The following is a 24595-nucleotide window of genomic DNA, read 5'->3' on the forward strand; positions in this document are numbered from 1 at the left end:
ACGAGTGTACAGAGTTTAGGGGAAGGAGAGAGACTTTGTTTTAATGGAAGGGTGGTGAAAAGTCAAGGACAGGCCAGGGCACAACTGCGGAAATTTCACTCAGACGTCCCACCTGCCCGATCACACAGTGGCCCCCAGCTGCACCCGCGAATGTGACACGGCTAAACACTGGCCCTTTAAATAGAAGGCTGGCGGTGCGGGGTGTCCATGTGGAGCTGCTCCATGCCGTGTTGTCCTGCCCGCCCATTGGCCGGCGGCCCGGTGACGTCGCCTAATAGAATGCTAACGCACTGCGGGGGGAGGAATGGAGACAAAACGCGGAATCGGATCGCCACTCCGCTCCCTCCGCCAGTTCTCTGGCAGCCTCTTTGGCAGCCTCCAGCTGTCAGCTCCGCCCAGGGGCGGATCCCGGGTCAATTGCGACATCCCGGTGGTTGCAGGAATTAGGTCACGTGTGGGTAGGGAGCGGAGACCCAGGGATCAAGCCGGTCTCTACTATCCTAATGCTTCCCTGACCTAGAATGTCCTTCTTTGAGCTACTTAAGTGTTGAATTTTCCACCTTTCCTTCCCTCCAGCAGTACAAATTTCGTTATGAATGACACAAACACAGCCACAACCCCTGCTCAACTTGTGGCATGCAATCGGGGCGGGACGAAGAGGGAAAGCGGAAATGAAGGGCGCGAACCGGCCCAAGCTTCTCCCACCCCCACCCAGGCCACGTGTGCTCGCGCCGTATGTAGTGGGTGGGAACAGCTCGCTCCCGACCCCGCCCCTCCTTCGGTGAGGCGCCGCGGCCCTGCGGGTGGGGGTTCCGGTCCGGGCTTTGGCTGCGGCCCCGGTGTAGTAGCGGGGGCGGCGGCCGGGGGCAGCGCGGCTCCTTCCCTTGTTGTGTGTGTCGGTGCCTCCTCGCCATCTTGTTGCAAAGCCTTTTCTTGTCGGCGGGACTCCCGGGGGCCGCGGGGCGGGAGGCACTAGAAGGAAGGAAGAGAGGGAGGGGAAGGAAGGAGGCAGTGCCACCTTTTTTTTTTTGCATCAAATTATTTTAAATTTGCAAATTACATTTTGCAAGTATTTTGGGAGACATTGATTTTTCTCCCCGTGCTGCCCCGTTCTTGCCTGCGGAGTGCGCTGCGCCGCCCAGCCCTGTCGCCCCCCGGAGGTGATCCCTCCCTCCTGCCTGCCCGCCAGCCTGTCCTGTGCCTGGCTCGCGGGCCGCAGTCTCGGCCCCGGCGCGCCCCCGGCTGCTCTCGGCGCGATGAGCATAGAGACGCTACTGGAGGCGGCCCGCTTCCTGGAATGGCAAGCGCAGCAACAACAGAGAGCACGTGGTGAGCGGCCCGGCTGGGCCCCTGGGGCACCCGGGAAGGGGAGGCGAGCGACCCCGGTCCCCGAACCCACTCCAGAGCCGCGGACGAGACCCCCTCCCCGACGGCCCGAGAAGCCGGGCAGCGCTAGGCTCGGCACAAGAGCCGCCGCCCGGGGAGGGAGGAGTGTTGTGGGCAGTGAAATTAATTAATGACTTCATTAGCATGCAAGGGACCCGGCTCCTATGAGCACAACCCCAGTTGCCTGCCACCCCTTGTGCACCTTTTGTGGGGGCTCCTTTCGCGTGGGTCAGTGACGCCCTCGGTAGCTTTGAGGATGCGTGAGCCGGGGGTAGGGTGAGCAATGGTGTTTCGTGGGGGTGGCAGACCCGGGTGTGCGTGCGTGTGTGCACGGGGGATTTGTGATGAGAGCCTGGAGGAGAGCGGATGAGCAGACGTGTACACCGGCGAGTGTAGAGTGCACACGAGTGGGCGTGTGTGTAACGGAGTGGGGGGTAGGAATTACTCTACGCGAAGCAACTCAGAGGCTTCCTTGGCCCTGTGGGGAGGGTGCGGGGGGCGCTCCCGGCAGATCTGCGCGCCACTGGGGCGGAGGCGGCCTTTGCAGAATGAAATGACATCGCGTGTCTTATGATCCTGGCCAGCCCCGCCTGACCCCGCCTCCCTGAGCTTGGGCTGGGTCGCGCGTCAGGGGTTCTGGTGAGAGCCGGCTCATTGGGTGTTTGAAAACGGCCTGCAGGTCGCTGGGGGCAGCTCGTGGGCCCCCCCTTTCTGCGCCCCACTTTAGCCGGTGTGGAATGTGGCGTGTCTGCGCGTTCCATACCCGATTTCGGCTGGAATGTTGCGTGTGTCTGTGTACCAAGCCCGTTGGTTACACCGGCTGGTGACGTGGACGGGCCCCGCCCCCGACCACGTGCACCGGGGACACTCCCGCTAGGGACGGCGCGGCCCGGCCCCTCCTCGCTACCTCGCGCTCCATCGGAGGCGGAGCCTGGGCGGAGCCGACCCGGCGCCTGGCGCCCGGTTGGGCCCCGGCTCTGGGCGCTGGGTATCTCTTCAGGAGAGCCTTTGCCCTGCGAAGGAGTAGCAGAGCTCACCTGTCGGTTCTCGCCCCGACCTCCTGTTTTTGATCTTGAGGCGAGGGAAACCCTCAGAATTGCAGAGCAACAGGGTATTTAGAGCTCACATAAGCCCACTGACCCCAAAACGTTCTCACCTGGACCTCCCGGCCACAGTGTGGGATGAGCCCAGACTAAAAAGGGGCAAACTTTGGCGCTCACTCGGCAAGGGAGAGACGAAGATTTCAGATGCCCCCTATCCCGACGCGCCCTTGATGGACCGCAGCTTCAGGGTGCTGCCGAAATAGGGGCTGGGGGAAAGACCTCCGTTTTCCGGACTGCTGCCAGGGATCAGTCGGTGTGTGCGCAGTATCCGGGGCTCCTGCCCTTCCCAACCCTCCCCCTCCCAACCCTTAGTCGGGTTGGTTGTGGTGGAGATTTCGCTTCGCCCTCCTTTCCTTTCTGCCTATTGTTGCTTCAATGATGAGTCATGCAGGAGGTAGTAGTGTGTGTTGTGTGTGCTCGCGCGCGCGCGCCTGCCGCTGCCGCTGCTGCTGAGGCTGCCGCGGCTGGTGGGGAGAGTCGCAGCGGGCCAGGGGCGGGGGAGCGGCGGGTCAGCTGGCCTCGTTGGGTCGACCGGCCTCTCAAGGTCAAAAGTCACCCAAGATATGTAAGACCGAGATGCTTGGGATTTTCAGAACTGATGGGCTGAGACAGCAACCCAAACGCCCCTAGTCCTTGTCTTTGGGGTCCAGAGCAGGGTCAGGTGGTGGATGGTGCTGGTGGTGACCAAGAACTGTGTGCCCAGCGGCAGAGGGAGGAGCTTGCACAAGATTTGGAGAGACTGAGTCACCTGCTGCCACCATCAACACAATGCAATTCAAAAATACCTATTGTGTCCCCATTGTGTACCAGGCACTGTGCTAGAGGTGAACAGGATTGAACCTGACCTTGTCCCAAGGAAACACTCACTTCACCTTTACTTTACCTGCAGGCTAGTTGGCCATATGGGGAAAGGGAGAAGACCCCCCATGGTTATCTGACTGCCCTTTCCCAAATAAGTATGTCCACAGCTGACCAGTAAGGACAGGGGGGATGTGTGCAACAGTGAAGGAACCTGGGAATGGTTCTCCTAAGAAGTTGCAGAACCCTACCCCCCCACCCCACCCCCACCCCGGGTGGTGAGAACTGGGAGTAAGCTGCTGAGTTGAAGCCTACTTTAGCTGCCCAGTCACAGCTTGTTGGTGGCGCAGGGTTCTTTGTGGATGAGTGGGTGCTGGAAAGCCAAATCTACACCAAAAACTCATGTACAAATGGCTAGATTCTGCCACGACAATTTAATCTCCAGAACTCATTTTTTTCTCCCTCTTGACAGCCTGTCCTTAGACTAGGAGTGGGAAGAATGGGAGAGAACGGCCCGGCTTATGTACCTAATGAGCACCTGAACAGGGAGCCTCTTGTACGTGCCCCCATTTAACCTCAAGGGTCAGTTTCCTGACCTAGAGCAGCCAGATTGCTCACATGATGACCCTGAGGATGTGTGTGCCTGTGAGAGAGAGGGAGAGAGAGCAGAGAGGGACCAGCAAGGCCATCCTGGTGGTCAGCAGGAGGGCTTGGTCATTTCCACCATTCATGGAGGTGGCTCCACTGGGGGACCCTCTTCTACCTTGATCAGAGGGAGCTGGCCAAGTGTCCACGCCTTCTGACTTAGTTGCACCCTGGGCCTGCCTTATGTGCCAAGCTCCGTTAGCATGCAGAAGGGGAGAATGACCCTGAATGTTTGGGGCCACCAGGTGTGGATGCCTCAGGCCCCAGCCTTGTGCCTGCTGAGCCCATGGGCCTCTGACTGGGGATGGCTGAAGGGAGCACAATCTGCATACTCTCCAGTGTGGCCCCTGGATCACCCCAGAGGGGTCTTGCTAAATTTCCTGAGGTGGGGGTGGGGTGCAGCCTCTGGGCAGAGCCCAGGGAAGGTATCAGAGTATGTGGGAGTGAGAAGGGAGTAGACCCATGGGTGCAGCAGAGCATTATTTTAAAGAGCCTAAGCTCTTTAAGGGAGGCCCTAAGGGACTGCCAGCTTGCTTCCCCCACTCTGTCTCCCTCTCTGCAGTGCTCTGGGAGAGGGCAGTTGTGGGTTGGGATTGAGTCAGAGCTGGTGGGGAAGAGGCAGGAAGCTTTGGTGGGCTGGATCTGGCCTGGGCCACCGAGTTCTTCCCCACTAGTTAAGCTTTTTAGTGCTGATCCAGGTGTGATAGACTTTGGCCTTGCACCTGGGTCCTTTTTGGCACCTTCCTGAAAGGCAGGGGAGATATAGATAGGGAAGAGGCTGGTGCTGACCTGTCCTGCTTGGCTTTGGAAGAGAGGGTAGATGAGGAGGTTGCCATTTCCTGGGTGAGCTTTGGAGTTGCTTTAAAATATGGGGAATATGAGATTTGCCTTCAGTCTGAGTTCCCAGGGCACCTATCCTTGGGATTGGAGCCCTGTCTCCCCCTATATATGGGAGAGTGGAACACTTGATCCAAGGCCAATAAAAGTTTGGGTCCTGGCTCAAAGGAATGGAGGTGGGGACTGTGTTGGGTTCTGAGTTCCAGGGCCTTGTCTTGAGGGTGGGGAGGGGGGAAGGTGAAGATGGGGACAGGGAAGTGGACTAGGGATGTCCCAGGCTGGGCCTGAGAAGGGCTCCACAGCTGGAACTCAGCAGGTGTCTTTCCCAGTGTGTTCTGTGGGAAGCTGGAGCAGAGAACTGGTTTTCTTTGGGGCTGTAACATAAGTCAGTGCTGGTTTGAAAGGCCTGGGAGAGCAAGGCCTCCCCTTATTGGAGTTGGCCTGCTCTGGCCTGGCAGCTGCCCTTCCTGAAAGGCAGGGGAGATACAGATAGGGAAGAGGCTGGTGCTGACCTGTCCAGCCGAGCTCTGGCTGCTGGGAAACCACTGAGTGCTTCCCTTCAGAGTACATCCCCCTCTACTTCCTCCTTTGCCTCCTCCGTGGGAGGGAGGGGTTCAGAGCAGACCTGGCTCACTCAAGTTGTTGATTGGCCAGAAAGCCCTGAGCTCTCTGGTTTTCTGGGGCCCCTGAGCCCAACAGACAAGTAGGGGTTTGAAGCCCTTCTGCCTACCGGGGGCTGCTTAGCCAACCTCATCCCTCAGCCCCACCCCTTGTGGGGTGGCCTGTTTGGGGCGTGTCCATGCTGTCAGCTGGGTTAGTCAGCAGTGTGGTGAATCCAGGGCAGGAGGGAGGGCAGGCTGACCAGCGGCTCCCCTGGGCCCTGGCCTGGCCCTGTAGCCAGGGGACCCCAAATGGGTCAGGGTGGCGATAGAGTGGGGCCTCTGGAGCAGGAGGGGCCACTCCCTTTCCCCTGTTCCCAGCTAGCTGCTGAGCAGGCCTCCCTTTCCTGCAGGGCTTTCTTTCAGCAGAGATGCTGGACGGTGCCTGAGCTCATTGCCTTGCTCAACCTCTGTTAAAAAGCCCGGCTTTCCTTTTTGCCTGCCTTGTACCTTTGTAGTTTCTGCTGCTCGGGGGGGGGGGGGGGGGGGGGGGGGGGGGGGGATATTGGGGGGAAATGAGTTCTAGCATGGCAAAGGGCAGAGACAAACCAAGTATGTTTTGTAGGTTCCCTGAGGAAACCAGAGGCATTGGGACCTAGCCTAGGGGTCCCGCATCCTGAGCCTAGTTTCCTAATGTGTGAACTGAAGGTGATGTGCCTGCTCTACCTGTGTGTGTGTGTGTGGGGGGGGGGGGGTTGTGAGGACCCAGGTGTGTGTGTAGACACCTGGTGAGCATATGTTGGCACAGTAAGGACCAGGCATCCACCCCAGGTCAGAGAGATCTGGCTGGGTCTACCCACTTTACCTGTGACTCAATCTGTGAAATGAAGGTACTGCCTGCTTTCCAAAAGGTACTTGGTAAATACTGTTGAAGGTCTTCCCCAGAAGCTATGATCTGTCCATCATGGACTATCCTCTACCCATCTTATCTGTCACTCTTTTGCTCCTGACCTAGCTACCTAACCCTTCAACCTTCAGGTGGCTAAGCCTCCAGCATCCTCTCTGACAGCTCCCACTCTACTAAGGCCTGTCTTCTCCTGAAGCCTGTTACTTGTCTCTCCCACTACCCTTCAGGCCTCCAGCTCCCCAAAGGCAGGGACTGGGTCTGTTTCATTTGTTCACTGTTGTGCTCCCAGCATTTAGCTCAGAGCCTAGCTGGGTCTGGGTGGATATTTGTGGCATCTCCAGCCGAGCAGAGGTGTCACTGAGCCCTGACTGGGACAAGGTCAGAGGATGGGTTATGGTCAGAGGACAGGTGAAGCTGGGGCCCAAGACTGTTGGCCCTGCTGAGACACCCCTTGTGTTCTCTCTGCGTAGAGGAGCAGGAGCGGCTTCGCTTGGAGCGGGAGCAGGAACAGAAGAAGGCCAGCAGCCTGGCCAGGCTGGCCCATGCCCTGCCTGTGGAGGAACCCCGCATCGAGGCACCACCCCTGCCTCTGTCACCACCAGCACCCCCACCAGCACCCCCACCACCACTTGCCACCCCCACCCCACTGACTGTCATTCCTATTCCAGTAGTGACCAACTCCCCTCAGCCTCTGCCCCCACCCCCACCACTGCCCCCTACAGCCCAGCCTCTGCCCTTGGCACCTCGCCAGCCAGCCCTGGTTAGCACCCCTGGACTCAGCATTAAGGATTCTGCTCCCCTGCCCACCAGGCCACAGGTGCCCACCCCTGCACCCCTACTGCAAGACTCCAAGCCCACTGGCAGCCCCAAGCCTTTGCAGCCCCTCCCCACACCCATCCTGACCATAGCACCACACCCTGGAGTCCAGCCCCAGCTGGCCCCCCAGCAGCCACCCCCACCCACCCTTGGGACCCTGAAGTTGGCACCAGCTGAAGAGGTCAAATCCAGCGAACAAAAGAAGAGGCCTGGGGGGTGAGTGAGGTGTGGCAGAGCTGGGGCTGGTGGAATGGAGAGAAGTGCCCACCCCCTGGGGTGTGTGTACAAGAGAAAGTACCCTCCCAAGCTAGCCCTTCAGAACCCTGCCCTCCCTACCTCTCCAACCGAAAAGCACCCTCCTATATTTGGACACATTCTCACTGTGCCTGTGCCCATCCCGGGAGTGGGGGATGGCTATTGCCCTCTGTTGTTCTCAGGCTTCTGTGTTCTATGATTCTGTCCAAGGTTGGGACTGATAGCATTTGTAGGCCTTTGGAAAGAGTGTTATATTATGGCCCTCCTGGGTGAGGGCTGGGGTCAACTGGATCTTTGAGTCCGAGGAGGAGTTCTGTCTCAGAGGTGGAGAGGTGGGATGGAGGGTTAAAGGAGTTGTGAATTATGAGCATATATGTGCCCTCCACGGGGTGAATGCACCAGGGCACTGGGTGAACATCTCCCCTTGTTGCTTTTAAAGGGAGATACATTCAGGAGCAAAAACCCTGTGGCATTTGGGGGGTGGGGGCAGGAAGGCCGCCTACTCAGGCCCTCCTCCCTGAGCCTCCTGTCTGTCTGGGTTGCAGGATCGGAACCAGAGAAGTCCACAACAAATTGGAGAAGAACAGGTGTGTGTGCGTGCGTGCGATCTGGTGCTACCCTTGGTCCCCCAAGCTCTCCGTGGCCTTCCCTCCCCTCCCCCACCGAGCCCCCACCCGTCTGGCGCGGGCTGACCAGCGATGCTCGCCCTCCTCTCCTCAGGAGGGCCCATCTGAAGGAATGCTTTGAGACCCTGAAGCGCAATATCCCCAACGTGGACGACAAGAAGACATCGAATCTGAGCGTGTTGCGGACGGCACTGCGGTACATCCAGGTATGGGGGAGGGAGGCCTAGCGGAGAAGAGGCGGGCGGCGGCGCGGGCGAGGCGCGGCGCCAACTTCCTCCCCACTCCTGCGGCCCTCCGCCCCTCGCCGCGGCCCCGCCCGCCTCCACGCGGGCGCTGAGCACATGGCCGGATGACGTCAGCGGGGCTCCCCGCCCGCGAGGGGGCGGGAGGAAGCCTGCGCTTGCGCAGGGAGGGCGGCTGCGGCGCTCCGGTCGGCTTCCCGCTGCCCCGCCGGGCCACCCCCAGAGCCCGGCCAACTGCAGGCCGCGCAGCGGTGTTAAGCCCTGTTCCGTCCCTGCTCCACTTCCCGACGCTGTTACCCTCGCGGCGAGTGAGAAGGGCGTGGAGGAGCCCAGAGCCTCCACCCTGCCTGCAGTGCCGAGGGTGGGGTTCCCTGGGCGTGGCTCCTTCCACTCGGCCGCGCGCCGGTGATGCCCCCCGCTTTAACCCCAGAAGGATTAAGATCCCTCCAGTGAGTGCATTAAGGTGCTGCGACCCCTTAAACCTGGGGGTTGGGCAAGTGCGGCCGTCTGGGTGACAAATAGCCCCTGTGACACCGTATCTTTAAAAATTACGCTTTCCTTCCGTCTGGATTTTTAAAAAACCCTTCCCAAGGGGCCCTCCTGGTCCTGTGTCCCCTCCCTTTGGGCATTGGCTCTCCTCTGCAGTACGGGGGGGGGGGGGGCGAGCGGTGCGCCCGCCAGATAAGACTGTTGCCATGACTGCCCGAGTTTCGGTTTCCTTGGAAACCGGCCGAAGGTTCCGCGTGCCGGGAAAGAGGCTGTGGGGGTGGGGTGCGCCGCCACGCACGGCTGCTGCGGAGAGGGAGTCGGAACCGGCCGCCAGCCGTTGGGGGAGTGGGAGGGGCGTAGGGCTCCCAGTCCGCGCGGGGCGGGGGCGGAGAAGCCTCGGGTCTCCCTTTCGGCGCGCTCGGGAAGCTTGGGGGCTGGGCTAGAAGCCAGCGGCGGAGCACCACCCCTCCCCCACGTCCTCGACTGCGGGGTCACAGCCCTGAGGTAACCGCTGCCTGACTTGAAGGGCGGAGGCACCGCTTTGCGACTGCTCCCAGCCCGCAGCCTCCCGCCGACGCGCGCCCTTCCGCCCTCCCTCCCGGCCAAGGGGGCGGGACTGGCGCGCCTCCCAGCCGCTTCCCAGCACCCGGGCGGGGCGCTCCCGAGACCGCGGATTGGTGGGGCCAGGCGGGGGCGGGGCGGCCCGCGGGGAGTGACGCAGCAAAGCCCGGTCCGCGTGGGTGCGCGCGTGCCCCTGGAGGGGCGGGGCGGGGCCTGGGCCTGGAACGGTTTGGGTGGGGGAGGGGCTGGACCGTGGGTTTAGGGCCTTACCCAGAAGGCTTATTTCTGGTATGTTTTTGCAGAATTTGGGCTTGCGTGTAAGTTACCGGTCTTTCAGTCATATGGCCTGGGAGCAAATTCTGTCCAAATGCTGTGACATTTCTGTGAATATCAGTTTTTTCTCCTACTATGGTGATGCTAAATAGGAAAAAATAGTATTTTTGTCATAGGAATGTTGGGAGGAGTGGCCCTCTATAAATATTAACTTAATAGCAATTATTGAGAAATGGGAAGGTTCCTCTTTATAGACACATAGTTAGGGAAGGGAGTCTTGCTTGTATGATGTGTGGGTTTGAAAATAATCATAAATAGAGATTCAGTGGAACCAGCAAACCCGGGATACGGGCTTGGTCTGAGTAGGAAGCAAGTTGGACCCAGGCTGTCCATAGATACTTATCTTGGGGCTGACAATGGAAGCAGAAACTTACAAGGCTGTCGTCTATAAATCTTCAACTTCACTCATTTATTCATTCAAATACTTATGGACAGCCTTGTGTCTGATTCTGAGGCTAAAGCAGGGAGCAAAGAAGAAAGTGTGGGCCTCTGTCCTCTTAGGTTTGGTCTTATGGCAGATTATAAGCAAATAAACCAAACAGGACTGTGCCATGAGGGTGTAATGGGGACAGGGATTGCAGACTTTGTTCTATGGAATTAGGGAAGTTGTTGATGAGGACAGAGCATTTGAATTGAGACCTGAAGGTCTGAGGGTGACCTAGACAAAGTAGAAGGCAGAGAGCACAACACAGGCCAGTTTCTCTAGCAGGAGGCTTGCCATACAGAGATGGGAGGCAGCAGGGCACTAGATAGATGGGAGTCGAAAAGGAGTACTGGAGAGACCATGTAGGGTGTGTAAACTGAGTATGCTGAGGCAGGAAGCTGTGGGAAGACTAGCTCCCAGCCAGACCCGAGTGGCCTGGAAGTGGTAAAGGATTTGAAGAAAGACACAGTTAAGTGGACAGAGACAGGAAGAGGAGGAGTAGACAGGTACCAAACCACATATCCAGGTAGTCTTAGAAAGGGAATGGGTTTAAAATGAAGCAGTGTGGACTAAGTTACACCCTGGGAAAACTTTCCAGGGGCCTTTAGGCTTGTGGGGAACTGGGCTGGGTGAGAAAAGTAAGTTTGGGCCCCTCATGTTCTCTCTCCCTGACTACCTTCCCTGCTAGCAGGTAGAGTTTAGGAAGGCCACTTCCAGCTCCCAGCAGCCAGGTTGGAGTGAAGGTTGACTCACCACAGGCCCTGTCATTGATGTGGCCTCAACTGATGTCATGTCTAGCAGTGGTCTCTCTGGGTGAGAAGTCAGATAGTTGTGTGTGGGTAAGGGGAGGGATCTTTCTGGCAGGAATATGGGGAGAAGCAGGTTAATCTCAAAGCCAATAATAGAGGAGGCTGTGTGGCCTGGGACTGGCTACAGAAGTGTAAAGCTACTAGGTTTCAGGCTACTACAGAGAGTGGCTGTATCTGGGCCTTGTGTTGCAGGCACTAATGGTTTGAGGTGTCTCTCATTGGTGAGGTCAGAAATGCAAGAAGTTAGGGGCTGTAGGAGGGAGTGTGGGCAAGTTGGGCCTAGTTGGTGTGTGGAGTTGAAGACATTGCTGTGTCCAAGAGGTGCAGGTGAACAGTCAGCAGAGGCTGCTGCAAAACTGCCCTTAGGAAATGAAATCAGGGGAAATGCAAATCTAATGGCTGACTGTGATGAAGGGGAGAGGCAGGATAGAGGTGGGAACTAACACACTCGAGTCCTCATAGATTCTTCCCCTGGGGCCGGGTGAGACGTCCATAGCTCTGTCCTGGGGCCACTGGTGGAGTCGGAATATGAGCTACCTATAGAAGAGTCCTTGCTTTCTCTCACTGGGTTGGACAGGACTGTGTATGAGGTGGAAAACTAAACCTAAAATACTTCATGATCTGAGTTATTGTCTGATTAATTACAACGTGTCACTTTCATTAAATGTTCAAGTGTGTGGTGTATGTCAAGATGTACTGGTAAGGGCATGGCATAGGAAAGGACAGCAGAGGAGGTGGGGGCCCAAGTGTGGCCTTGGAACATGAGCAGATAAGACAGAGGGTTGAGTAGGGAGGATCCATATGTGAGCATCTGGATACACAGGATTGGGAGAGGCAAACTAAGACAAGCTGTTGAGTTTGGTATATGAAGAGCCAGTGGGCTCTGCACCTGACCGTGACCAGCAAGTCTTGGAAACTAGAAGCTCAAGAGCAGTTCATGTAAGAGACCTGAAAAGTAGCCGGGCAGGATTGTCTGTGTCATCTGGTTGTCCCAGCAGCTGTGACATGCCTGGGCTAAGGAGAAGCGAGCAACAGGGAGGACTGTGAAACTTAGGTTGGTTTAATAGTGTCCGAGTCAGGAGGTCATAGAGGACGAGTGGGACTTTGGGGTGGAAGGGAGAAGAGAAATAGAACATGAGCTGGCATTTTGGAGCTGCTGTTAAGCCTCATGCAAAGGGAAACTGGAGACCCTTCTGATAGGGAGCAATGCCATAGTCTGGGAGTCAGGGCATCCAGCCCCTGTGTGAGGGGTCAATCTAAGAGGCACAAGATTGCCTGTGGCCCTAGAGAACTTGAGGGGGAGATGGCACTGTGAGTAAGGGAGCTCCCCACTGATGTTCTTAGTGAAGTGGGTGGCATCAGCTTCTTGGGGGTGGGAGCGACCTGGAACCTATGGTGAAAGACAGAAGCCTCTCCAGGAGTGCTTAGTCAAGTCGGTGGTGCTGTCCAGCACCCCAAGAGCCATTTCTCATTGATCATTGCAACTCAGGTACAGGTGTTAAAGGAGGAGCACATTTAGGGCTTGGGGGTTGTTCAGTAGCCTGGGGAGCCTGGAGGCTGTAGACAGTGTGAAAATAGAGGCTCTGAGGAGATGTCACATGCAGGCAGTAACCTAGGTTATCAGAGAGGAGGTGCAGAGCCAGCAGCTGCTGGGGGCCAGATGGAGGCAGGTCAGGGAGATGAAATTGGCGGGGGGGGGGGGGGCCTTATAAAGTCTAGTAGGCCATTCTCTAAGGACACTGAAGTTAAGGAGACTCATGAATGATGAGGTGAAGAGAAGGGCTGAACCATTTGGTGTTCTTTGGGGAATGGGTTCCAAGGAAGGTAACTTGTGGCATCAGTGAGTGACACAATGGTATGAATGGTGGTATAGGCCTTGGGCAGTACCCGAGAAATCTGTTACACCTTTTGTCAACTGCAGAATGGAGGGAGGTGCTGCCAGGAGGGTGGATGGGACAAGAGGCAGTGAAGCCCTTCAGGACAGAGTTGATGTGGAGAAGGGGAAGCTGCTGGCCTGGATCTGTGCTTTCTTTCAATGGCACCTGCTGGAGAGCCCACAGTCCCTGGGATACTGGGCCTCACTGGGCAGAGCCATGGCCCAGGAGGCAGGTGTGGTCCCAGGTAGCCCCTGTCAGCCTGGGCCCCCTAGTCTCTGCAGACCTGCCCCTGTGGACCAGGTGATCTGGAAGCAAAGGTGGCTGTGGGGGGATGTTTGAGGTATTGTGGGCCCAGAGGTTGCTGCTCAGGGTACCCGGCTTTTCTTTGCCCTGTTGTCCAGTCCCTGAAGAGGAAGGAGAAGGAATATGAGCATGAGATGGAACGGCTGGCACGGGAGAAGATTGCCACGCAGCAGCGGTTGGCAGAGCTCAAACACGAGCTGAGCCAGTGGATGGATGTGCTAGAGATTGACCGTGTGCTCCGACAGACAGGCCAGCCCGAGGACGACCAGGCTTCCACCTCTACTGCCTCTGGTGAGCCCTGCCCCTCAAATGTCAGGCTTCCTGGCCAGGTATCTGCCTGCTGGAAAAGATGCCCTCCCGCCCCAGCCCCATAATATCCCCAGCCCTCCAGGGGTATTTATTTCTCCAGCCTCTTGTTTCCAAACCCTCTGACCTGTCCCTGTCCTCGTGTCCTCCCCACAGAGGGTGAGGACAACATAGACGAGGATATGGAGGAGGACCAGGCCGGCCTGGGCCTACCTAAGCTGAGCCATCGCCCCCACCCGGAGCTGCCGAAACCACCGCCCAGCGCCGCCCCTGCGCCTCTGCCTCCCCACCCACACCCCCACTCCCAGCCTGTGGCCCTGTCTCCTGCCCACCTGCCTGGGCAGCAGCCGCTGCCACAGCAGAAGACACCTCTGCCGGCCCCTCCTCCCCCACCAGCTGCCCCTGCCCAGACGCTGGTGCCTGCTCCGGCCCATTTGGTGGCTGCATCTGGGGGAGGCTCCACAGTTATCGCCCACACGGCCACCACCCACGCCTCAGTCATCCAGACTGTGAACCACGTTCTCCAGGGGCCAGGCGGCAAGCACATCGCCCACATTGCCCCCTCAGCCCCCAGCCCTGCTGTGCAGCTGGCACCTGCCACACCCCCCATTGGCCACATCACAGTACACCCTGCTACCCTTAACCACGTGGCTCACCTTGGCTCCCAGCTTCCCCTATACCCGCAGCCTGTGGCAGTGAGCCAGCCCGTGGCGGTGAGCCACATCGCCCATACCCTCTCGCACCAGCAAGTGAATGGCACAGCCGGGCTAGGACCCTCTGCCACTGTCATGGCAAAGCCAGCTGTTGGGGCTCAGGTGGTGCACCACCCCCAGCTGGTGGGCCAGACAGTGCTCAACCCTGTGACCATGGTCACTATGCCCTCCTTCCCGGTCAGCACACTCAAGCTGGCTTGAGGATGAGGCTACTCAGAGGCCCCCAGTGGGGGCAAGGAGGGGGACCTGTCCCCACACTCTCCCACCAGCTCCACACATTCCAGCCAGGCCCAGGCCCACCCCACCCACCCCCCACCCCCAGGCCTCCTAGGGAAAAGGGGTGCAGAGACTCTGAGCCAGGGGAGGGAGGGGCCACCCCAGGGAGCTGGGCACGGGACAGGGTGTTAGCCCACTGTACTAGGACTTGATAAAGCGATGAGAGACGCTCTGGTGGACGTGCTGCCTATTCAGCCTGGTGCTGTTCCTGCCTCCCCATCCTGTCCCCTAAAATGAGTTCGATGTGGACGTTGTGTTCTCCTTCTCCCTCCCCTGCTGCCTTCCTGTGCTGCTGCTGCTGCTATTGCTCTGTCTGGTGATGTGGCTGAGCGTCGGGGCTCTCCCCTCCCGAGCCTCAGTGTTCCCTTCCCAGGCCTTTGGAAGGGAAGGGGGAGCTGAACTGAAGCAACTTGGCCCAGAAAGTTGGGGACCACTGTGGGACCTGCTTTGAGTACAGGTGACAAGTCCTAGAAAGTGGCTGGTCTGGAGTCCTCCGCAGACAGGTGGGTGCCCCAGCCTGGGGCTCTCTAACCCAGTTGCAGTCACTGTGATTCCTTACAGCAGAAACTAGTTAAGATGATTTTCTACCAACAGTAAACCAAACCCAAGCTGTTGCCAAGCTTCTGAGCCTTTCAACCCTTACTGCTGGGCTCCTCACTTCAAGAAGGCGTGCTGAGGGCAGGGTGGGAAACAAGGGGCTTGGCTGTCCCCATCATCCCACCCCCCCTCCCAGCCTGGATCTGGACTGAGAGCAGCCCTGTACCCCTGTTCCCATCCCTGGACGTGGTTCTTAGCTTCCAGAAGGCTGTCACTACCCTGATTGCCTGGCCTCTGCTCAGTGCTCTGCATTCCCCCAAGGATGGGTGCATGTGGTGCCACCTTGGAGACATGGACCAGAATCTGGTCTGGGTTCCAGGAGCCTGAAGCTACACTGTTGAGGCAATTAGGAAGTTAAAATCCAGGGGTTCCACTAGAGCTCCCAACTCTTTCCCAAATAGGCCCTGGGGACCTGTAGGGAGGGGGCAGGGTCAAACTTGCAGGGCTGCCGGGACTGCCCCAACTTCTCTGTCTCTACTGTCATCTCTTTGCCCTGAACGTCAGTCACCCTTTCTACAGTGGGCTTTATTGAGTATACCCTCCCTGGGGGGGGGCTTTTGTGTGCCACTGCCTTCCTCTGAGGAAAGGTCCTTACTTAGCTGGGCCAAGGGCAGGGCTGAGCTTGGGGTGGGAGGAGCAAGGGGAGCTGGTGTGTAAGGTATGCTGCTTTCCCTGCCTCCGCCTTGGCAGACTGGCTTCTCTTTTTATGTATTTATTACAAGTGGCCTTGTGTCAGACACACAGTTACACACACACGTGCACACTTGGCTTCCCACCTGGACACACTCACCAATGGCCTTTCAGTGTGCGGGGAGGAGGAGAGTGTCCCAAGGTGTGAAGTTTGCACTGACAGTCTTGGGGGTGGGGTAAGTCTTGGGGCCACGATTCTGGAGTGGCCCCAGCAGAGGTCTTGAATAGATTTATATGCCTAAGAACTCTTTCGGTTCCTTCCTGGTCCTGGAGACCTCCCAGGGGACTTTCTCATTTGTCTTTCCTGGGGCGGGGAAAGGGGAGGCCTATCAGATGCCTTAGAGGCCTCCAGGAGGGAGCCCCGTACTGGCCCCCAGCCCCTCGCAGTGCTCCTGTCTCTCAAGCTTGCTGCCTTCCTGCACCTTGCAGCCGCTACCACCACCCTGGTTCTCTGGGGAGCCAGTTTCACTCCTCCCAGTGTGATTACAATGGAAAGAACAGGGAGAAGAGCAGGCCTGGTGCCCAGGGAACAGGCAGAGAAGCATTGGTGAACTGCCTCTCCTCAGCTCCGTTCACCTCCCTGCATCCTGAGGCCAGTCCAGAGTTATAAAACTTGTGTCAGCCAGTCAGTCGCCCCTTGGGCCTGCACAGATACCTCATCCGCGGGCTGCCCGTGCCCCTCCCTGTCCCCAGCAGTGGGGGTTCTGAACCTAGTGCCGAACGACTATGTCCAGACTGGTGACAATGGGTGTTGTTGCTGTTGTTTTTGTTGTTTGTGAATGCTGTGACGCTGTGTGCCCAAGAGGGCAGCCACCCAGCCCTTTGGGCATCTCCCTTCTGAGAGCTATCAGGACCACATCTGTCCTCACCCTGTGGGACCGCCTGCCCCTTCCCTCCCCTCCCTTCCCCTCCCTAGCCCTTCCAGCCTGGGGGACGTGCGCACACACACATCTTACCTCTCATGCGTGTTTTACTTTTTGATGTTCAGAGTGGCTCACTGGCTGGGAATCTTTACCTCGGGGAGAGGGGGAGGTTGGTTCCTTGGGGGGGGCCAAAGAAGGGCAGGGAATGCCTGGAGGGAAACGGGGGTGGGGGTCACCAGAACCCCTGCTCTCTCCAGGAACAGCTGCTTCTCCCCCATCCCAGGGTCCCACCCCCATCCCCCAAGAGGTGGCCCTTGTTTACAGTGAGGACTCGGTCACTGTGTCTCCGTTTCCTGAAATATAACTTGTAGTGACCCCAGACTGTAGAGATTTTTATGTGTTTGGATACATCTGCTGTGTGGGAAAAAAACTACAAAAACCCTACTTTTGTACATATTGTATTTTTACTATTGAACTGTATTCTAGTGGCTGTTCATGCTCCAAGACTCTAGGTATTGAGACATGAATACTATCCATGTAATAAGCACTTGCCTGGAATAAAATATAAAATTGAAATAAACCTGCACTGAAACCTGAGATGGAGCTGCCAGCCTGCAGTATCTGGGTCCTTTTGTTGCAAAAGGCAGAGACTTCCAAGGAAAGACCTCCAGCAAGAAGCGGCAGGTTCCTTGCTCTGTTGACATTTGGGGATGGCCCTCAAGCAGCTTCTGTGCTGGTCAATTTTAGAAAAAGATTAGAGACCTTCCTGTTCTGATGCCAGTGCTGAATCTTCAACGAGCTCAGAACTTCAGTTCTGGTCTTCCTTATGCTTTTGCAATACTTCCTCAAACCATTTTTACAAACACTATCTTGTTTTATCTCGCAACACTACAGTCAAGTAAATGAGCCAAGAACTAGCCCTGTTCTGGCAGAAAAGGAAACAGGTTTGAGGTGGCTAAGGGACTTGTTAGTCACATAGCTAGCCTGGGACCTTGTGCAGCTTCGGTCAGACCTCTCAACTTGGTGCCAAGTCCTTGAGCATGTGCCATCCTGCCCTGGGGCCTGCTGTAGAAAGTTGCAGTGGGAAAGGTGGAGGGTCTGTGCACAGAAGGTGAGAGGCCTGAGGGGACGTCCTAGAGCTTAGGACAGGACAATTGGGGAGTCCACAGGGTTGGTTGTCCTTTCAGGGAAAGGAACAAGAGGAGGAAGAGGTCAAAGCCGTGTTCTGAGGTGGGCCTGAAACCAGGGTCTGGCAAACCTTTGTCCCTATGACTCCGTCCTCTCCCCAGGTGAGGGGAAACCAGCCTTTGGCAGGCTGCTCAGGAGTAAGTAGGGGCGAGGGAGCAAGTAGCTGGCCTAACTATAGACCAGGCAGGCTGCCGCAGCTGCCCCACTCCCGGCCAGGGGGACTGACTCAGTTTTTCTTTCTGGGGTGGGTGAGGGATGTAGGGGGGAGTGGTGGTGGTGGTATCATCCTTAGGGAAGGGAGTGGTGGCTGCGAATGTCTTGGGGTTCCATTCTTTGAAGAAAAGCCAGCCTCAAGAGGCCAGACCTAGTGCCCCCTCCCCATCTCCCTACAATTCTGCCAGCCCCTTTCACTTGTGAGATGCTAGCTCCCTCTGCTGGTAGCTCTGGGAAGAGATGAGTGCCCTCTAAGGGAAGGCCAACCCTTAAACTTATTTCCTGGCCCTCTCAGTGTCAGACACTGCAGGCACTGGGACAAAGATGAAGATTGCCCCTGGTAATGACCCAATATCATCTGAGCGCTGTCACTATCATAAGGATAGGCAGAAACTCCGTTCCCTGCACTCAAAGGACACACTTCCCTTCACAATCCCCCCTTCCCCAGCAGCTGGAACCTGCAAGAGAGGGGCCTATGGCGAGGGCATTGGGAAACAAAAATCCCAAGTAAGAATCCAAGAGCTTCCATTTACCAGCTCTGCTCTGTGAAAGAGGGAGACTTCCTTCTAGAGTTGGAGGTTTTTCTGAGATGATGTTTATAGTGTCCTCATACTTCTTGTTCCTCCTATCCACACACACACACCCTTCAGCCGACCCATCATTTTGGGACCTGGGGAGTGCCAGCACTTCTGGGTGAGTGTGAAGGAACCAGGCCATATCCAGGCTAATTTATCAGGGGCCTTTAGTGAACTTTCAGGTGGAGTCACAGCAGAGGGGATTCTGATTACTCCAGGCAACAGGATCGGCTTTGGGGAAGGGGAGGTGTTCCCTTGTGGGGCTTACAAGGTTTGCTGGCCCCAGAGCTCCTTTTGTCAACTGGTTTCCTTGCTTGGGCATCTAGGAGTGAGTTGATGATAGGCCCTAATACTCGGAATGTCAGTGTCTTTTAGACCAGACCACTTGCTGGTGACGGGAGCTGCCCTGTACTTGGGACCATGGGTGATGGAGCAGTGGTCCTCTGGGGTGGGGGAAGGCAGGTAGGATAGGTGGGGGCCCTTTCCATGCCCAGCAGGTGTGACACCTCTTCATGTGCCCCCCCGCCCCCCCTCCAGCAGCCTGACGCAGGCATTTCAAAGACAGTGAGTGCTCAGTGGGCAGAAGCCAAGGCCAGAGGGGCAGGGTCCTTCCCCACTGGCTGGAGGGGCTGGGAGGCTCCTGCAGATTCCCAGCAAGCTCCAGCTTATCACTATACCTGTTTAGGATGGCCGGCTGGGGAAGGGGTGGGACAGGGAACTACACTAATCCAGAGGCTGCAGAGGCCATTGGTCAGTCTGAGATGGGACTGCTGGCCCTAAGGGCTCTCTGAATACCTGGGGTCTGCCTATCATCTCCACCCCAACCAGCCCATAGCCAAGGCCCCCCCTCTCTTGGAAAATTTGGTTCTCTTTTCACCATCTTTGCCTTGTGGGGTTGGCCTTCTTTACTGTTATATTGTGGAGATTAGAGAATTCCCACACATAGTCACTCGCTGTCCAGCGCCAGCCCACAGGCAGCCCCCAGAGCCTCAAGCATTGCCAAATGCTGTGTTTATTGGTTTGTTGCACTGAAGAGTATAATTTTTGAGCCAAAAAACATACACACTCTGCTCCTCACAAAACCACTGAGTCACTAAGGCAGGCATACAATGGCCACCGTGCTTGGTGGAGGCCAAGTACTCAGACAACAAGAGTGGGCAATGGGGCGTGCTGGCCCCCAAACAGGCCGTGCAGTGCCCAGGGCAGGGGTGGGCTGAGGAGTCTGTGCTGGATGCAGAAGGGCTGCTGAGTCCTTTTTTCATGTTTCTCAAATGCAGGAAGTCTCTAGACCTTAGTGATTGCTGGACAGGCCCCAGCCCCTGTGGCAGAGTGGCCTCCTAGCCCTGGGGCAAGGCCTAGCTTGCAGGTGTTGGGGGGTGGGGTGGGGATGACAGAACACGCAGCCAGCATGACACCCCCCCTCAATGAGTGAGGCTCTTCCAAAGGGGTTTCTGGGTCCTTAGTCCTCTTGACATTCTGAGAGGTGTGTGGAAGGCAGAGCAAGCCTTGGGTCTCATCAGTGACAAGGGAGACTCAGGCACCCTCCTCCCTCCAGCCTCAGGACTCAGCAGGTGTCTCAGATAGTTTTGGGGCCAACTTTGAAAAGAGGTTGTGACAGGATCACCTCCCTAAAGAGTCACTCTGGGATTCCTCGCGAGAGGAAGTGCTCCAATCACATTCCAGATACCTCCGGCTGGCAAAGTGTCATTTATACAGTTTTCAGGGATGCATCGAATGCATAAAGCAAGAGCAAGGGGCCAAAAGTGAGACTGTACAGATACACGTGGGTGCACTGTACGGTCTGGGGGAAGGCATGGGGTCACCTCAGGTGGCCAAAGGCAGTGGCAGTGCTGCTGAGGGGGGCTGCTCCCACCCAGGGCCCAGTGTCTGGCTGCCCCACAGTCTCAGAGGAGGGCCTGGAAGGCAGCCCAGGAAACACCCAAACTGGCAGCCAATCTGGCTGCCCAGACTGGGGTTGGTGCACACACATGCACTGGACCTACAAAGGGACACTCAGAAGAAATACAGCAGAGTACCCTTACCCTTGCCTCACACAATCCTCACCAGTGGGGCCCAGGCGACTATAGCCCTGATAACTCTACGGGGCCCCATGCTGACCCAGGAGAGGACATGGGGCAGTTGGGCTGAGGCTGCAGGTGGCAGTGGGGCTATTTCCAGGTGTTTGAGAGGGAAGCAGAGTAGGTATTTCCCCAAGCTGCTCTCTGAGGCCACCCCTTCCCATCCTGGCCCTGATCTGAGGGTACCCTGGCCCGACTTGCCCTGCAGGGCCAGAACTGCCCAGAGTCGGATCCCAGGCTCACACTTTGTTAGGAACACAGTTGGGCAGGCAGGGTTGGCTGAGTTGGGGCAGTTTCTGCTGTGCTGCCCCTGCACCTCCGTTGCGGGAGCCCAGGGACCCGGAGCCCAGGCTCTGGCTGGCTGCTGCCTCTGGGCCACAGCCCTCACTTGTTCTCTATGAGCATCTGCACCTTGTGGACGAGGTCCCGGGCAATCCGCAGGATCTCCTGGGCATCATGATGCTCTGCTCGTTCTGGAGGAAACATAGGTAACTGTGGGAATGCCGGAGCAAGGGCAGTAATCTGGGAGGAGCCCTATGGCTGCCCACCCTGCTCCGTTTTCCACCTGCTGGACTCCTGCCATCTGTGTATGGGGAAGGAACCTGGTATTTCTGAGCCCCTCCAACCCTGCCCAGGCCAGGAGTGGAGGCCCCTATGCTGTCCAGGATGGCTGGACAAGCTCCTACCATTGAAGAACTTGATGATGTCAGTGAAGTCCATGTTGTTGTCACGGATAATCTCACGGTAGGCCTCCACCAGGGCCAGGGCAATGAATAGGACAAAGTGCTCTGATGAGATGTGCTGGGCCGCCCAGATCACCTCCCACACAGCAAACACATCCTCATACAGCAGCTCTGGGGATGGCAAGGGGCTAAGGCTGAGCCTGGCCGCCCATGGGCCTCCCATGGAGCCACATGTAGAGACAGAGCTCCAGGGACCAAAGTCCTGGGTTTCTCCCCATTACACAGCCTGGCCCAAGAAGGGGCAGGTTCCATGCCTCAGGCCAACCTCCTGCCCTTCTCCTTGGTAATTGCTGCACACAGAGCTCCTGCAGACTCCACACCGCCCTCTAGAGCAGCTCTGCTTTTACAAACCTTGGTGCTCAGGGGAGATTTGGTTTGAAAACAGTTCCAAAAACCATTGCCTGGGGGTGGTTTTCCACCCTGTCTTCACTTTGGAGTCACCTAAGGAGCTTTTAAAATCTCGATGCTTAGGCAGCCAGCCACACTAGTAGTCTGAGACTAGGTAGAGCCCAGGGCACTGTTGTTTCTAAAAAGTTCCCCAAGTGGTTCCAAAGTTCAGTTAGGGTCCACAACCACTGACTTTAGGGAAAAAGGGTCACCCACAGCCCCTGACCCCAGGCCCACCATCCATCCCTCCTCTTACCTCTCTTAAAATCCAGCAGGAACCAACGGTAACAGAAGTAGAAGTGGGTGTAGTCTCCATTCTGATGCATCAGTTCAAACAGCTCTGAGTCCAGGATCTTGTGTGAGTGGAAAAAGGGAGGACTGAACTTTTGTCGCCCCTCCCTGCTGCCCCCACCCTCCACCAAGCACCTTCTGCCATGGCCCTGGTAGCTGTGCCCGAGCCCTCTCCTGTCTCCTGGAGGCTGCACTCGCGGCCTCACCCATCTCTCTGGGTTGTACTCTGTGGAGTAAGACCATTTTGGGGTGTTTGATTTCTTATTTGTTTTAAGTCCTCACATGATATATTTATTGATTTTTTAGAGAGAGGAAGGAAGAGGGAGGGAGACAGAGACAGAGAGAAACATCAACTGGTTGCCTACCATATGCTCCCCAACCAGGGATAGAACCCTCAACCTAGGTATATTCCCTGACTGGGAATCGAACCTGCAACCTTTTGGTGTACTGGACAACACTCTAAGCAACTGAGCCACCCGGCCAGGGCTCTGGGTCTTTAAGGCCACGGTGTCCAATAGTTCTATCTGAAAGAGTGGAGGGCCCTCAAGGGTGAGCTGGGGGCCAGAGGTGACGCCCATAAGGAATGTAGCAAAGGTAGGGAGCCAAGGGACTCAGAGAACACAGTCCTCTGGGGATGCTGAGAGACAGGCTCCAGGCCTTCTGAGATAGGCACCCCCACCTTCCACCCACCAGCCTGTCCCCAAGCTTTGGGATGGGGCAAGAGGGCTCCGGGGCCAGCTGGGAACAGTGCCTGGGAATGTCCACATACAGTGTAGGCAGTGGCGCACACAGCTGCGAGCTCCTCCCCTGCCTGTTCACCAGAACTTTCATGAGCACAGGCATTCACATATTGACATTCCTCCTCAATTTATAACATTGAAAACAATGTTTTTTGTTTTTTTTTTTTTCAGAAACAAACTTATAGATACAGAGAATAAACTGATGGCTGCCAGATGGGAGAGGGGTTTGGGGACTGGGTGAAAAAGGTAAAGGAGTTAAGATGTACAAATTGGCAGTTACAAAACAGTCACAAGCATGTGAAGTTCAGCATAGCGAATACAGTCAATAATATTGTAATAACTATGTGTGGTGCCAGACTTATGGGGGAATCATCTTGCCTCATAAGTTAGGAATATGTCTAAGCACTAGGCTGTACACCTGAAACTAATATAATATTGAATGTCAAGGAAGATCCAAGATGGCAGCAGAGTAGGTGGAAATTACACTCACCTCCTCCCAGGTTCAAACCAGAATTATAACTAAGTTATAAAACATTCAACCTGAATAACCAACGGAACAGAGGTCTTATCACCAAGGATTTACAGAAGCAGCCACAAGGAGACTGGTAGGAAGGGCAGAGATGCAAAAAGGGCTGGGCTGACTCCCACATGTGGCAGCTGAGATTCTGAAGGGGTATCTCAGCTGCAAAGGTCCCCCTTGAGAAGCAAGGGGTTTCACCCCCACAACAGGCTCCCCAGCCTGGAGCACCAGAGCCAGGAATAGAAGCCTACATTAACATTTGGCTGTGAATGTCAACTGTAATTGGGGGGGGGGGAATGCGTTTTCGAAATAAAAGAAATTAAGCTTATACATAAAAACAGATTTCTGGAATGCTCTCTGGCCCCCTTGTGGAAGACGGACAAGCCCAGTGGTGCCTGATCACGTGCCCACGGGTGGCTACAGTCCTCACCTGGATGAGGGAGCGCATGTTAGCAAAGTGGGTGTCCATGGCGCCCCCATTGGGGAAGTTCTGGCTCATCCTCTTCATGAGGTGGCTGAAACAGCTGTAGGTCAGCTGATCTGAGGGGAAACAGGAGTGAGGCCATAGGGAAGGACACCCCAACACCTCACTTCATGGGCTGCCTGTGGCCCAGAGGACAGGGCTGGCTACTAGTCCCACCCGTCTAGACCTGGCAGTCTCCTTCTCTAGCGTATGTCAGCCCAACCCAGATACCATTTGGGGAATTTCCAGCCCCATCCCTCACCATTATCAAGGACGACCAGGAGCGGTGCCAGCAGATCACACATGCCCTGCACATAGCCCACGTCCAGGTGCTCCCACACGTAGCTGAAATGCCAGGGACAGAGTCACTGTGGGTGTGTGCCAGTCCCCCTCCCCTCAGGGATCCCTAGAGTAGCCTGCTACCCAGAAGTCAGCCTTCGGGGACCCTAAAGCACTGGGAGTACCACGGAGAACAACCCCTAGCCCTGTCCTCAAGGCACTCAGGGATTCAGGGAAAGAGACAGGCTGGGTGGGGAAGCCCTGGAGTGAGGGAAATCAGATAAGGCTTCCTGAAGTATGGCCCACCTCTATCTGAAAGACCTCTGAGAGTGAAGAGGGGCGGGCGGGGGCCGTGCAGGGAAGACGTGTTCCAGACAGAGGGAGTCATGTGATTCTGGTGCAGCAGACAGGAGCAGGGCACCTGCAGACCTAACCTTTCACAGAGTGGGGTCCCTGCCCCCCCCCCCCGCCCTGAGCCCTGCCCTACAATGGCACCTGCACATGATGTCTCTGAGCCTCTCGAGGTTGGGGGGGGTGAAGTACCAGTAGTTGCGGTCACATCGCTGTACATCCTTGTCTATGCGGTGCAGATTTAAGGCCACGGTGTCCAATAGTTCTATCTGAAAGAGTGGAGGGCCCTCAAGGGTGAGCTGGGGGCCAGAG

General features: G+C 56.7%; 2 protein-coding genes across 6 annotated transcripts in view; one reads left to right on the plus strand and one right to left on the minus strand.

The window, feature by feature from the left end:
• The first annotated feature begins 896 nt into the window (after positions 1-896).
• Positions 897-17052, plus strand: MNT (MAX network transcriptional repressor). 2 transcript variants are annotated; one of them, XM_087825964.1, is made up of 7 exons: positions 897-1329; positions 6746-7307; positions 7892-7933; positions 8067-8178; positions 12882-13007; positions 13109-13301; positions 13473-17052. In XM_087825964.1, the coding sequence occupies exons 1-7, from the start codon at positions 1257-1259 to the stop codon at positions 14228-14230; spliced, it is 1866 nt and encodes a 621-aa protein (XP_087682090.1). In that variant the 5' UTR covers positions 897-1256; the 3' UTR covers positions 14231-17052. The 2 variants fall into 2 exon arrangements, with proteins under 2 accessions (XP_087682090.1, XP_087682089.1); XM_087825963.1 differs by lacking the exon at positions 12882-13007.
• A 2754-nt stretch (positions 17053-19806) lies between these two features.
• SGSM2 (small G protein signaling modulator 2) overlaps positions 19807-24595 on the minus strand; it is a 33817-nt gene continuing 29028 nt past the window's right edge. For 2 of the 4 annotated variants that reach the window (XM_087825961.1, XM_087825962.1), the window contains 6 exons: positions 24428-24552; positions 23916-23998; positions 23621-23730; positions 21896-21992; positions 21196-21363; positions 19807-20982 (listed from right to left, as the gene is read on the minus strand). In XM_087825961.1, the coding sequence (XP_087682087.1) occupies positions 20894-20982; positions 21196-21363; positions 21896-21992; positions 23621-23730; positions 23916-23998; positions 24428-24552 (672 nt within the window). In that variant the 3' untranslated portion in view covers positions 19807-20893. Of the gene's footprint in view, positions 21364-21895; positions 21993-23620; positions 23731-23915; positions 23999-24427; positions 24553-24595 lie in introns of all 4 variants that reach the window. The other 2 variants (XM_087825960.1, XM_087825959.1) reach the window with 2 other exon arrangements.

This window comes from Miniopterus natalensis, chromosome 17 (assembly GCF_054644295.1).
Source record: "Miniopterus natalensis isolate mMinNat1 chromosome 17, mMinNat1.hap1, whole genome shotgun sequence".
In the NCBI taxonomy this organism is placed as follows: domain Eukaryota; kingdom Metazoa; phylum Chordata; class Mammalia; order Chiroptera; family Miniopteridae; genus Miniopterus; species Miniopterus natalensis.

Excerpts from the sequence above, each read along its gene's own strand:
- MNT (XM_087825964.1), top strand. The coding sequence starts at position 1,257 with ATGAGCATAGAGACGCTACTGGAGGCGGCCCGCTTCCTGGAATGGCAA. Across the intron at positions 1,330-6,745 it reads GCAACAACAGAGAGCACGTG|AGGAGCAGGAGCGGCTTCGC; the intron begins GTGAGCGGCCCG and ends CTCTCTGCGTAG. Across the intron at positions 7,934-8,066 it reads AACAAATTGGAGAAGAACAG|GAGGGCCCATCTGAAGGAAT; the intron begins GTGTGTGTGCGT and ends TCCTCTCCTCAG.